The 15,578-nt window shown below is 41.9% G+C and overlaps 1 protein-coding gene across 1 annotated transcript in view; it reads left to right on the top strand.

The window, feature by feature from the left end:
* The window catches only part of LOC133497966 (CUB and sushi domain-containing protein 1-like), a 521,981-nt gene that overhangs the window by 442,581 nt on the left and 63,822 nt on the right, over positions 1-15,578 (top strand). The window contains exons 44-47 of the mRNA XM_061814268.1: positions 523-639; positions 997-1,206; positions 2,309-2,497; positions 3,357-3,534. Coding sequence (XP_061670252.1) covers positions 523-639; positions 997-1,206; positions 2,309-2,497; positions 3,357-3,534 — 694 coding nt within the window. The remainder of the gene's footprint in view (positions 1-522; positions 640-996; positions 1,207-2,308; positions 2,498-3,356; positions 3,535-15,578) is intronic.

The following is a 15,578-nucleotide window of genomic DNA, read 5'->3' as shown; positions in this document are numbered from 1 at the left end:
GCTGCAATATGTGTGTGTTTGTATCAATATCAGGCGGTTCTACAACCAAATGTTTATTTACCAGCATTCAACATGACTAGGACTTTTAAACCATAATTAATTAACTTTCATCAAGTAATTTTATGCAATACAACTAACAAAATATCCTTTTTTAAATGATCTTAGCACAGTATTACTGCGTCCATGCCGCAGATAATAAAGCAGTATTACTGTGATATGGGAAATTAAAAAGGGGGGACAAATTAAAGCATTAAATTAAAAGAATAAAGTAACAATGTAATGGGCTTCACCAACATAACATCATAATATTGCAACATAAAATGTTTTGGGGAAAAAAATGTAACAGTCTGAGACTAGCAGTTGTTGACATTCAGTATACCAAGTAATATTGTATGAAATTGACATTTTTTTTCTCCTAATAGAATTGGTTTTCACTTAGCGTTTTTTTTTGTCCTCATTCTCTGTGTTGATGTGGATGTGTTGCCTCATTATCACCACCATTGTTTTCTCTCCTATCATCAGCTCGTTGTGGCGGGGTATTGTCTGATGTCACAGGAGTGGTCCTGAGTCCAGGTTTCCCCGGCAACTACCCCGGCAACCTGGACTGCACCTGGCAGATTATCTTGCCGACAGGATATGGTGAGCATTATGGGCTGGAGGAGAACTTCCAGGCCCTGTCACTACATCTGTTGACATAGTTTATTGTGCAAAATTAGCAGGAGCGACACACGGTTTATTAAAAGCCTTATCGCGTTTAATTAGCGGCAAGCGCGTGATGCGTTATGTTTTAAATTTGACATTGATAACATCTGGTTGTATACGCTTGGAATACGTGTGCAGCAAATGTGTTTGACTATAAAATCACACTCGTAAGTAATTTAGGAATGAGCACATTTGTTTCATTGAGTATATATTGGTTATATTTAATTAAATATTACATTTTTATTTCATTCATTAATTTATTCTTGAGTGAATTTGTACTTTTTTTTTTCCTAGGAGCGCATATTCAGTTCCAAAACTTTTCATCTGAAGATAACCACGACTTCCTGGAGGTTCGGTCAGGAGCACAGCACAGCTCTGCCCTCATTGGACAGTTCACTGGTTCGCAAGTCCCACCCTCTCTTCTCAGTACCACCCACCAGACCATTATTCATTTCTACAGTGACCATTCCGAGAACAGGATGGGATTCAAACTCACTTATCAAGGTGAGATCACCGTTGATTGTGACTAAGCACGAAAATCAGTTTCTTCCAAACAGGAAATGATGACTCTTTTAATTGAAGTTTAATTGAAAATGACATCAAGCCAAACACCCATGAACCATCTGTTTAGTTTGACTCCACTCCACTTAGGGTTCGCTTCATGTTTAAATGATGAAATAAAAACCTGCTTTGGTGGATGCCGCAGATAGATTACACTTGATTAGTATCCAAATTCAGCAGCCAACTCCAACTAATGAAGAGTATGATGAAGGGTTTTAAGCTTTCGTCTGTGGACACATGTTGTTGTGATTAAGGTATGGAATGTTAGCAAATCCCACACGAGTGGCTGACATCTTGTCTATTTTACTTTTACCCTACAGTGGTTCTCATCAAAAAGACAAAACATGTCACTCTTGGCCGGCTTGCCAGCATAACCTGGCTTGCTCAAGGACACACAAGCTCACCTACATTTACAGCCATGCAATAATAATAATCACCATAGTTTGTGACGATCAAGTCCTGTCACTCATATTCACATGCCTGCTAATGGTCTATTGTCTCTCTCTCTCTCTCTCTCTCTATCTCTCTCTCTCTCTCTCCCCCTGTCTCTCTCTCTCTCCCTGCCTCTCTCTCTCTCTCTCTCTCTCTCCTCTCTCTCTCTCTCTCCTCTCTCTCTCTCTCTTTATATATATATATATATATCTACAGGTTTACATGCATGTGTTTAGGCCTCGCACGTGTTCCACACATCTTTCACCTCGTGCACAGTGCTGCAAAATGTCGTTCCATTACGCAACAGTCGATTTTTCTAATCAATCACTCCTGCTGTCATTAATGACCTCTAATGTTGCGTGCCCAAAATATATCAGAGATGTTCTTGCAGCACATGATGCAAATAAATGTGCCAGATAACAACAGCATGTACAGTGTACCTGTCAATAGCCATCAGTGCTATTTCGGTCACCCTGAAATTGTTCCGGTTCAATTTATGTTACGGATTTAGTTTGTCATCTCCATCACTTTATGTAGGTCCATTATTAAGATATAATGTGTATGAAACAGTTTCATGAATGTATATATGTACTAATGTAATGTCAATTTTTAGCTTATCAACTTCAAAACTGCCAGGATCCTTCACCTTTCACCAATGGCGACATCATCAACAGCGACTATAGTGCTGGCCGGTCAATAACATTCCTGTGTTACCCTGGGTATGTTTTGATTGGACACCCAGTCCTCACATGTCTGCACGGGACCAACCGGAAATGGAATCACCCATTTCCGCACTGTGAGGGTAAGAACAACTAATATGACACATTAAAGGTCATATACTTTGGCACTTCAGAGCTCCATAGATTGACTCTCAAACATGGGCTTAAATACACTAATTTTGTCATGCACGTCTCCAGAAAAGCCCCTCTTTTTAACCCTGTTATGTATCCGCTTTATCCATATTTGGCTAAGACTGCCCCCTTTCCTCTGATTAGTGTAGAAGGCCCACTTGTGTACGCATGTGAAAACACAGAGGTAGGCGGAGAGCTCCACGAGTGATGTAGATAAGATTGAGAAATTTAAATGACCTGGTTTCAGGACTCTTCGCAGAAAAACATCTTGGGCTAAATTTTAATTCAAATTTCACATTTACTGAGGCAGTATAGAGCCATTATAATATCCCAAATACTTGGAACAAAAGTTAGTTTGGTGAAATGGGTGAGCTTTAAAATCTTGTATAGCTACTATTTATATCTTCCTGTTATTTAGGATAATCTTTTTTCATGAAATGGTAGAATCTCTCTCCACCTTTTTCAGTGCTGGTGTTTTTCCAGATTTGTCGCAGATGTCTACGTAGATTTACCTCCACTTCTCACAGCTGATGACGTGGTTCTTTCTTTAGACTGCAACCGTTTGTTTGTTTCAGCCCAACAGAATGTCCTTTTTGTTGTTCTTTTAAGACAGTTAATCAGCAATCAAGTCCATGCATACGCAAATTTAAACTGATTGTAATGCACATTCCTCCTTGAGGCTTAGCTTTTTGCGAGATGCCATCTTGCAACCCTTTTACGCCCATTCCTCTCAAGTCTTGACGGCCCAGCATGTTTTCAAATTGTCCTGTAGTTCCAAATAAATAATCTTTTATGACTCTGCCTTCACAGCTCCCTGTGGCTACAATGTCACAGCCGAAAATGGGACCATTTATTCGCCTCAGTACCCCAATGAATACCCCAATTCCCAAGACTGCAGCTGGCTCATCACCGTTCCTCATGGACATGGAGTTTACATCAACTTTACCTTGTTGCAGACTGAGCCTGTCACCGATTACATTGCTGTATGGTAAGCTATGGTAACCTCTTTTGCTCTGTGAGCTGTATTTTGCAATGGTGCAGAACTGTACTACATCACACTGAGTTATATTTTACCCTTCTCATATAGCTGACATTTTTGCAAATACACCATATTTGACACCCTGTCAATATGACGCAATGCTCTGACATGAGCGACATCTCATTAGAGGTGGAAGTGTATGAATCTTTTACGACCATGAGTAGTACAGTAGATGAGGCTCTTTGTACTGGTTGTTCCTTGGTGGATCTCAACTACATACCCTCCTGATATGTGTATGCTCTGCTTTATACACACCCCGGCTCTGCTGTAGCTGTAATGGGATTCAATGTGGGGCTAAAATTGTAATACAGGGAGTCTGAGAGCAATGCATTTACAATGGGACCACTGACCAATTTAATCTGACTCAGTGGACCGGCCACAAAAGAGCCCAGGGAGGGCTCAGTAACACTGGTAGTAATGATAAAATTCACTGGGGAGTGGGGAATGTAATGAAAGGGGTACTCGGGCTGGCTTCACAAATCCAGTGGGACTTGGCTGCATCTGACGACGTTGGGTCACCTCGAGACGATTCTCACTTACTAGTCGCCAGTTGGCCCAGCCTTGGTGAATTTACTTCGCGTGAAACTCAAATCAAGCGGTATCGGGGTGACCGTTGACTATTGGGGGGATGAGAGTCAAGCTGTAATGCGACCAGTTCAAATGCAGTCACACGGAAAGTCATACATTCACAATGCAATAGATGACCACTTGATTTCAATTTTGCTGCTCTTCAGAGTCAATTGGTACACGTAAGGGGTGGGGGGGTTTACAAACCTGAGTGCTTGTGGTCGCAAAACAGATATAAAATACCTCTCCAACCTTGTCGTCTCGCAGAATATATAATATAATTTTCATGTGCCATTAGTGAAAGCAAGATGGACGAGTTCAAAACTAAATCTACCTACACCTCATTAAGGATACATATATTTGGAAGCAAGCAGGCTTGCCAAAAAAATGAACTTTTTTTTTCCCCTGCATCATTTGTTAAAACAAAGGAGAAAGGACTTGCTTTGCTATTCTTCGTTTGGACGTCCAAATGACAAATTTTGATCATCGGGAATGAGCAATTGGATGCTGACGATGTCCTGTGTCAGTGTCGCATGCACAAGATATTATGAGATCATGCAAATGTATTGAGAAATGCAGCCCTATGGGGGCACAAACCAGTGCAATCTGTAGGCCGGTCCCAAGCCCGGATAAATGCAGAGGGTTGCGTCAGGAAGGGCATCCGGCGTAAAAACTGTGCCAAACAAATATGAGCGTTCATCTAAAGAATCCCATACCGGATCGGTCGTGGCCCGGGTTAACAACGCCCGCCCCCGGCACTGCTAACCTGCAGGGCGTCGGTGGAAATTCAGCTACTGTGGGTCGAAGACAAAGAAGAGGAGGAAACCGGACCCAGCGTCAGAAGAAAAAGAGGAATGCACAGAGCCTACAACTGAGTGTAGGGACTTTGAATGTTGGGACTATGACAGGAAAAGCACAGGAGTTGGTTGACATGATGATTAGGAGAAAGGTTGATATTCTGTGCATCCAAGAGAGCAGGTGGAAAGGTAGTAAGGCTAGAAGTTTGGGAGCAGGGTTTAAATTATTCTACCACGGAGTAGATGGGAAGAGAAATGGAGTAGGGGTTATTTTAAAGGAAGAGCTGGCTAAGAATGTCTTGGAGGTGAAAAGAGTATCAGATCGAGTGATGAGACTAAAATTTGAAATTGAGGGTGTTATGTATAATGTGGTTAGCGGCTATGCACCACAGGTAGGATGTGACCTAGAGTTGAAAGAGAAATTCTGGAAGGAACTAGATGAAGTAGTTCTGAGCATCCCAGACAGCGAGAGAGTTGTGATTGGTGCAGATTGTAATGGACATATTGGTAAAGGAAACAGGGGCGATGAAGAAGTGATGGGTAAGTACGGCATCCAGGAAAGGAACTTTGAAGGGCAGATGGTGATGGACTTTGCAAAAAGGATGGAGATGGCTGTAGTGAACACTTATTTCCAGAAGAGGGAGGAACACATAGTGACCTACAAGAGCGGAGGTAGAACCACGCAGGTAGATTATATTTTGTGCAGACGATGTAATCTGAAGGAGGTTACTGACTGTAAAGTAGTGGTAGGGGAGAGTGTAGCTCGACAGCATAGGATGGTAGTGTGTAGGATGACTCTGGTGGTGGGTAGGAAGATTAAGAAGACAAAGGTAGAGCAGAGAACCATGTGGTGGAAGCTGAGAAAGGAAGAATGTTGTGCGGCCTTCCGGAAAGAGGTGAGACAGGCTCTCGATGGACAACCGAAGCTCCCGGAAGACTGGACGACGACAGCCAAGGTGATCAGAGAGACAGGCAGGAGAGTACTTGGTGTGTCATCTGGTAGGAAAGGGGAGAAGGAGACTTGGTGGTGGAACCCCAAAATACAGGGAGTAATACAAGGAAAGAGATTAGCGAAGAAGAAGTGGGATACTGAGAGGACTGAGGAGAGGCGAAAGGAGTACATCGAGATGCGACGTAGGGCAAAGGTAGAGGTGGCAAAGGCTAAACAAGAGGCATATGAAGACATGTACACCAGGTTGGACACGAAAGAAGGAGAAAAGGATCTCTACAGGTTGGCCAGACAGAGGGATAGAGATGGGAAGGATGTGCAGCAGGTCAGGGTGATTAAGGATAGAGATGGAAATGTGTTGACTGGTGCCGGTAGTGTACTAAATAGATGGAAAGAATACTTTGAGAAGTTGTTGAATGAAGAAAATGAGAGAGAAGGAAGAGTTGAAGAGGCAAGAGTGAAGGACCAGGAAGTGGAAATGATTACTAAGGGGGAAGTCAGAAAGGCATTACAAAGGATGAAAAATGGGAAGGCAGTTGGTCCTGATGACATACCGGTAGAGGTATGGAAGCAATTTGGAGAGATGGCTGTGGAGTTTTTGACCAACTTATTCAACAGAATACTAGCGGGCGAAAAGATGCCTGAAGAATGGAGGAAAAGTGTTCTAGTTCCCATTTTTAAGAACAAAGGGGATGTTCAGAGCTGTGGGAACTATAGAGGAATAAAGTTGATGAGCCACACAATGAAGTTATGGGAAAGAGTAGTGGAGGCTAGACTCAGGACAGAAGTAAGTATCTGCGAGCAACAGTATGGTTTCATGCCTAGAAAGAGTACCACAGATGCATTATTTGCCTTGAGGATGCTCGTGGAAAAGTACAGAGAAGGTCAGAAGGAGCTACATTGCGTCTTTGTGGACCTAGAGAAAGCCTATGACAGAGTACCAAGAGAGGAACTGTGGTACTGCATGCGTAAGTCTGGTGTGGCAGAGAAGTATGTTAAAATAGTACAGGACATGTATGATGGCAGCAGAACAATGGTGAGGTGTGCCTTAGGTGTGACAGAGGAATTTAAGGTGGAGGTGGGACTGCATCAGGGATCAGCTCTGAGCCCCTTCCTATTTGCAGTGGTAATGGATAGGCTGACAGATGAGGTTAGACTGGAATCCCCTTGGACCATGATGTTCGCAGATGATATTGTCATATGCAGTGAAAGCAGGGAGCATGCAGAGGAACAATTGGAAAGATGGAGACATGCACTGGAAAGGAGAGGAATGAAGATTAGCCGAAGTAAAACAGAATATATGTGCGTGAATGAGAAAAGTGGAGGGGGAAGAGTGAGGCTACAGGGAGAAGAGATAGCGAGGGTGGATGACTTCAAATACTTGGGGTCAACAATCCAGAGCAATGGTGAGTGTGGTAAGGAAGTGAAGAAACGGGTCCAAGCAGGTTGGAACAGATGGCGGAAGGTGTCTGGTGTGTTATGTGACAGAAGAGTCTCTGCTACGATGAAGGGCAAAGTTTACAAAACAGTGGTGAGGCCGGCCATGATGTACGGATTAGAGACAGTGGCACTGAAGAAACAACAGGAAGCTGAACTGGAGGTGGCAGAAATGAAGATGTTGAGGTTCTCGCTCGGAGTGACCAGGTTGGATAGGATTAGAAATGAGCTCATTCGAGGGACGGCCAAAGCTGGATGTTTTGGAGACAAGATTCGAGAGAGCAGACTTCGATGGTTTGGACATGTTCAGAGGCGAGAGAGTGAGTATATTGGTAGAAGGATGCTGAGGATGGAGCTCCCAGGCAAAAGAGCGAGAGGAAGACCAAGAGAAGGTTTATGGATGTGGTGAGGGAAGACATGAGGGCAGTTGGGGTTAGAGAGGAAGATGCAGGAGATAGGCTAAGATGGCAAAAGATGACACGCTGTGGCGACCCCTAACGGGACAAGCCGAAAGGAAAAGAAGAAGAAGATGCAAATGTATTGAGATGACATTGAAACGAGCTCTTCCAGTATCTATTGTCTGTTCGGGCCTTTTCGCTGCCCTCAGAGTGCAGTAAACATTCAAAAGCTAGAGGTTGCATTTAATGATGCATCCAAAACATTTTTCAATGCCTCCGAAGGGAATAATGAAAGTTGCATGTTTGAAACTCTTTACGGTCCACCTCTCCTGCTGTGTTGAGCGTTACCGTAGGGCTCTCTGGTTTATCAAGTCTCCTGGTGGATCGCCGAGACCAACATAAAGCAAGTGGGGTAACATTTGTCTTTTGTGCTGCCTTGGACCTGCAAAATATGTCAAGTCGAGAAGTTTTCGATATAGTTTTGTGTGTGTGCATGTGTGTCTGTTTGTCTATTTTTCTTTTTCCCAGATTAACAATGTTACTGTATCCTTAAAAAAAAGTTAATCTATCCATTTACAAGGACATTTATTGATAAGCACAGCACAAGATTGTCTGGCAATATTTAACAATTAATAATAATGTCATGTATGTCCAGGCTATATACAGGAGAATATGCCACATTGGGTTTGCGCAGTAAGATTTTAGTAGTTACTTGCGTTGTCATACGAGTACGTGTTTACTCAATGACTCGGTGAGTGTTTTCTGTGTATTGTGCAGACGGGCGGATACTTTATTTATCCTGTGAGGGGAATTAGATGCACTAGCTTCACAATAAAATTTTAAAACCTTTCCACGAGACTAGGTGTTTCTTAGGAAGAGTGAAATGGGGAAAAAAGATCTTGCTTTATGCATTCACACGCACAAGCTCCCGTATGTATGGACACTCATGCACGCACACGTAATTTTGAAATAATATGTGATGAAAAAAGATTTGGAAAAAAATGCGCTAGGCCTATTGGTTTGGTGTCATTTCGTTAGTTGCATTTGTTCGTTATATTCTTAACCTACATTAAGGGGGATTTATGAGGAATTGTCATTTTTAATATCCATTCAGCCGTTATCTGAGCTGCTTATCCTCACGAGGGTTATGAGATGCTAGAGCCTATTCTAGCTGTAAGCCGCAGGCAGGGTACACCATGAACTGGTTGCCAGACAATCACAGGACACATAGACTCAAACAACCATCCACACTCATAATCACACCTACAGCCAATTTAGTTTCCAATTAATACATTTTTTTGGGATCTTATATACAAATAATTGTAGGTCTCAAGTATGAAATGAACCTGCCTATTTCTCAAAAAGGCGTTTTTGAGCGAGATTTCCTGCACTTCCAGTAGACTGTAACAAAAACAGAAAACCTCACTCACGTAATAAGCACCCTCATCATGTTTTTAAGGTAATGGCTTGGCAGAAAAACTGCGCAAAGTTTCAGAGTTGAAAGAACTACTTTGACGCGGCAGCCAAAGTATAATCATCCATCCACTTTCTTAGCCGCTTATCCTCACAAGGGTCGCAGGGAGTGCTGGAGCCAATCCCAGCTGTCAACGGGCAGGAGGAAGGGTACATCCTGAACAGGTTGCCGGCCAATCGCAGGGCACATGGAGACAAAGAGCTGCACTCACAATCACACCTAGGGGCAATTTTTAGTGTCCAATTAATATTGCATGTTTTTGGGATGTGGGAGGAAACCGGACTGCCAGGAGAAAACCCACGCAGGCACGGGTAGAACATGCAAACGCCACATCAAACCTGGGACCTCAGAACTGTGAGGCCAACGCTTTCCAGCTGAACCACCGTGCCGGCCAAGTATATTCTTGACAAATCTTAAAAATGAGCTATGGTGTTGATGCAGTATAGAGTTAGCTATCAGTGTTACCAGCATAGAGGCTAAAATATTGTTATAATAATGTTCCGATAAGTTGTAGGCGGGGAAGTGATGGGTATTTATGTTTTGCGATGTCATGTGCTGCACTGCTACATGAATTAACCAGTAGCTTTTGCAGAGATGAGGGGACTCGAGTCGCCAGATTTTTGGCTCGCAAATTGATTGCCAAATACTTCAGAAACACTTGACATTTGAGTTGTTAGCCAAGAGACTTGACTCCAACTATATAACTTGACAATTCATCATGTTTAGAGTTGGAAATCTGTTTTTTAATTGAAACAGTTTGCTTTTCATTCATGTAAGAAACATTTTGGGGGATTTTTCACCCCAACTTGGCAACAGAGTGTACGTTGTTGCACACTTTCAAAAGTGACGTAGCCACCTGGACAAATAACGAGTTCCAAAGATAATACATTTTGGATTCAGGGATTATATTGTTGAGGAAGTCTGGGCAATAAAAGGATGGCAACCTCATGGCTTGCGACTCGCACAGAAAAGACACAACAACAATGAAGTCCAACTTCATCCATCACTACAAAACTCACAAAAGAGGTCAACTAATTTGACAGTTTAGCTAGCTGGTCAAACATTGTTTCACGGACTGGTTTGGGAGGATTAAACGTAAAAGTGAACGTTTTAACTAGAGGTGGGACGCTTTATGGTAATTCTCAGAACCTTTCATTTCGGTTTATAGGAATGTAAAAGTCTCTTTTTCCTTGCTTTCTCTCATGCACGCCAGAGCAGAAAGTAAATCCTAAAATATAATGCGTTGCGGTGTTGGTAGTGTGGATTTCTTTTTTTTTTTTTTTTTTTTTTTTTTTTTTTTTTTTTTTTAAAGATTTGCAGACATTAGTGGACATGACAAAAGAGCGAGAAGGTGCCAACTGTGTTTAGGTTTGCTGCATTGGATACATTTGCATTATGATTAAAAAATGGTATTAACAAAAGTGCATTCCACTATGTCCACTATGGTCAGTACAGTATAAATTTCGAGTAGCTACGTGTAAATATAATGTTTGTACGACTGACCGTGGTTTATTTGCGTGTCACTATTAAAATGTAATCTGTTAATTGTCGACTTTCTGATAAACTTGTCTCCACAATGATTTTAAAATTGAGACCACAGTATATGAAACATACACTTTAATCCAATGACGATTTCCAATTGTCAGTGCTCCTAAAAAAAAAAATAATAATAATAACAAACCCAACTGAGTGATTTAATTAAAGTAGAGGACACCGGATGAATGCAGATTTTGTTCACATGACCTCTTTTTTTTTGAAGGATGGCCACATTTATTATTCCCTTCATTATGAATCTCTTTCATTCTCCTGGAGCACGACTTCGCATGACATGACAAAACACAAATAGCCCTCATTAGCTACACATCTAATTACATTTGACCAATGGAAAAGAGTCTCGGCTTTTGCCTAATAATGTGCTCCTATTAAACATAGGAGTTACAAGGCTGTCATCAAAAAGTACACATAGTTTTTTCAGAGATAGTCAAGTAAAATTGAGTTTGAAATACAGTGAAGAAAACAAGTACACCGTGCTATATTGAAAGTTCTCCCACTTAGAAATCATAGAGGGGCCTGAAATTTTCATCGTAGGTGCATGTCCACTGAGAAAGAGATCGTCGAAAAAGAAAAATCCAGAAATCATAATGCATGATTTTTTTAACGATTTATTTGTGTGTTACAGATGCAAATAAGTATTTGAATACTTGTGTATCAGCTAGAATTCTGACCCTCAAAGACCTGTTAGTCCGCCTTTACAAGTCCACGTCCACTCCATGTATTATCATGAATCAAATGCACCTGTCTGAGGTCGTTAGCTGCATAAAGACACCTGTCCACCCCATACAATCAGTAAGACGCAAACTTTCAACATGGCCAAGACCAAAGAGCTGTCCAAAGACACCAGAGACAAAATTGTACAACTCCACACGGCTGGAAAGGGCTACGGAGAAATTGCCAAGCAGCTTGGTGAAAAAAAGGTCCACTGTTGGAGCAATCATTAGAAAATGGAAGAAGCTAAACATGACGGTCAATCTCAATCGGAGTGGAGCCCCATGCAAGACATCATCTCGTGGGGTCTCAATGTTCCTTAGAAAGGTGACGAATCACCCAAGGACTACACGACAGGACTTGGTCAATGACCTGAAAAGAGCTGGGACCACTGTTTTTTCAAGGTGACTGTTGGTAATACACTAAGACATCATGGTTTGAAATTATGCACGGCATGGAAGGTTCCCTTGCTTCAAGCAGCACATGTCAAGGCCCGTCTTAAGTTTGCTAATGACCATTTGGATGATACAGAGAAGTCATGAGAGAAGGTTTAGTGGTCAGATGAGACCAAAAGTGAACTTTTTTGGTCATAATTGCACTAACCGTGTTTGGAGGAAGACGAATGATGACTTCCATCCCAAGAACACCATCCCTACTGTGAAGCATGGGGGTGGTAGCATCATGCTTTGGAGGTGTTATTCTGCACATGGGACAGGACGAATGCACTGTAATAAGAAGAGGATGACCGCGGACGTGTATTGTGAGATTTTGGGGAACGACCTCTTTCCCTTAGTCAGAGCATTGAAGATGCGTCGTGGCTCTGTCAACATGACAATGACCCGAAGCACACAGGCAGGAAGACCAAGGAGTGGCTCCGTAAGAAGCGTATCAAGGTTCTGGCGTGGCCTAGCCAGTCTCAAGACCTAAACCCAATAGAAAATCTTTGGAGGGAGCTGAAACTCCGTGTTTCTCAGCGTCAGCCCAGAAACCTGTCTGATCTAGAGAAGATCTCCGTGGAGGCGTGGGCCAAAATCCCTCCTGCAGTTTGTGCAAACCTGGTGAACAACTATAGGAAACGTTTGACCTCTGTAATTGCAAACAAAGGCGACTATAACAAATATTAACATTGGTTTTCTCAGGTGTTCAAATACTTATTTGCAGCTGTATCACACAAATCGTTAAAAAAAAAATCATACATTGTGATTTCTAGACTTTTCTTTTTAGATTATCTCTCTCACTGTGGACCTGGACCTGCACCTACGGTGAAAATTTCAGACGCCTCCATGATTTCTAAGTGGGAGAACCTGCAATATAGCAGGGTATTCAAATACTTATTTTCTTCACTGTACAGCTCGCGATACCATCAATCAATCGTAATTTCAGTTGTTGTTCATTTAACTTTTACAAGGTGTGATTCCTTTTTTTTTTATTGGAATAATATACAGGGTGTGTGTGCAAAAGATATCTTTATCACTCCAATATATGTTGCAACTGGAGCGAAATTATATGAGTTGACTGATAGATTAAATCAAGTCATGACCTGAGTCGAGTGCTTGATTTTGGGTTTTTTTTTTTTGCTTCCCCCGCAGTGACTTGGGACTTTGCTTGAGTCTCGAAGGTTATGAATCGCACAGACTGTATGTGACTTTCCTTCCACCTTTGACTTTGTGATGAAGTGCTGCAGGTGATAATGGAATTGGATCTCTCTGGGTTCTTGCTTTTAATGTCTGTGTGGGTGCTGCGGTTGAATTAGACTAGCCAGTGGCGATTTTGGACAATGTTTTGTTGAACGCGGGGATTAGCGTTAGCTGAAAGCATTTTGCACTTACCTGACTTATTTCTCCACGCCACATACATAAGAACGAAATTTGGACTCACCATTGGTGATGTATGTGCGGTGGGGTGTGGTGTGATGCCCCAAAACGAGCTAGACGTAAAAATATGTCTACAATTTTTGATCCTTACTTCTCTCAAAGCATCACATGTTACAAAAGGCACATGGTAACTGTTTTAAATTGAGGAAAAAAATTGCAGAATGTGACTTTTATTTCATGCATACTTGGAAAAGAAAAAATGTGCTGTTTCTACTTAATATTGCTTCTACGCAAGTTCTTTTTTTAGCGTCCATACTGCCTTCACCGGTCCTTTTGTTCCATGTTCTCATTAATCATACTAACAGTGAATGTCGCGTCTCGTGCATTTTCTGCGTTCTTCATATCTCACTGATTTGCGGTAGCTGCTTTTCGGCCCGGCATACACGTCAAGTCCTGAGTAACGGTAGCAGCAACCGCATTCAAATGTCACGGAACGTCTGCCAACTGTCCCTGTTGGGTTTTTTTAATTATTTTTTTTTCTGCTGAATGACACTGGCACAGTGTTTATTTCATTGGGCAATCTATGGAGATTTTTTTCAACTGGATACTGAATACCGGTAGATGTGTTCAGAGGTTTTAAGCTTTATAAGCTGAATATTAGCCTACTTTGTCTATATCAAAAGCAATTTTGATTATATTTAGAATCATGATTTGGAGTCTTAGATCCTCTTTCTCTAATGAAGACAAACAACATGTCCAGTCAACCATTAACAGTCCCAAATGAATATGACCTTCATGCTCGTTATGATGATTGTATGTTCACTTTTTGTGCAATACTCTTATTTGGGAAAATATACCCAAGTTATTTCCATACGGTTGTTTGTCCGTTTATACAGCAAGACTGTGGCGCATATACCGAGATTCTGAGCCAGAAAAGATGACAGCCATGATGCATTGCGATATGGTAATACGAGACTGATCGTTCACATTTAAATATCTCCTTACAGTGAGCTTTTTTGTCACATTTCTGAATTCTTACATGGAAATTTTGCATATCCATGAAGGACATCAATTTAATTTGAAAGGCTTTTTGATGGGGAACATTTATCCTACTGTCTTGTCTTTTCCTAAAGCTCCACTGTCATGCCTATAAACATTCTAAAATAGAAATTGTAATGAAAAATACATACAACATTATTCACTTCAATATCTATATGAAAAATAAATATGAGCAAGAGAGCGCGTCATCCATGCCCAAAGTTGCGGAAGTCTCATTCGACATCCAAGTGGTGGCCATATTGCCTGCAACGTCTGTTGATGACATCACGCCGGGACATTCGCAGAGGTACAACAGAGATTTTTAGATTTTTTTTGAAGCACCTTCTGACAGGGAATCTCTTTTGGAAGAAAACATCTCACGATCAAGTGAAATGACCTGAGCAATATGACCCTATCATTTCGAACCATATTTTGATGATATGTGATCACTTCTAACAACAGACTCCGCGACAGTATGTAGCGTGCTCAAGAGGACCCATTCCAGGGGGAAAACTCCTTTCTCCTTTTGCACGCGGCCAAACCACCTTCACCGGCGAGCCCGATGCAGAAGCCTTCCCGGCCGAGCCCGACGCGGAAGTCGTCCGACGCGCACAGCGACACATTTAGCACCCTGACTTATGTACGCGGATCTTTTGTTACATTCTGAGAGCCTCCTCCCCCCCCGAGCTATTATTTTTTTTCGCAGCTGTGTACACACCTCCCTATCATTTGGAACCCACAAAGCTCTCATCCTTTGCACCTGTGCAATCCATTTTTCACGACAAACCGGGTCTTTCGTAAAGGTATGAAGAGTGGATCCATCCTTCCGAGTGTTATATCCAGCAATACAACGAGCCGGCATTTTGGTGAACACGAAGGAACAAAGAGATACCTTCCCGCAGGTAAAATTGGTATAAACACATGAAGTTGCCTGAGTGGGCGTCTACTACTAATGTCACTTCCTGCTTCTTCTCCAAAACAAATCGCTCGAGAGGATTTTCATGGCGGGAGTGACAAAAAGCCATATACGTCAAAATCACGTTGTGTGGTGAAAAAACGGATGGGTCCATTCCGGCTGCCTTTTTTTCCATGAATAACATTCTAAAAATTCTGCATTTCATGACAGTGGACCTTTAACATGTGGAAATAGCTTAAATGTAATGAAGAAAAATGTACAATATGTACCATATGGCTATCATTCCTGTCTTTATTTGGGCTCAGTTGATGTGGAAAAAAAACTCACAACAAGCTCAG

This window comes from Syngnathoides biaculeatus, chromosome 3, assembly GCF_019802595.1.
Source record: "Syngnathoides biaculeatus isolate LvHL_M chromosome 3, ASM1980259v1, whole genome shotgun sequence".
In the NCBI taxonomy this organism is placed as follows: Eukaryota; Metazoa; Chordata; class Actinopteri; order Syngnathiformes; family Syngnathidae; genus Syngnathoides; species Syngnathoides biaculeatus.
Note: the sequence above shows the minus strand (reverse complement) of the source record. Positions and strands in the feature narration are given on the sequence as shown.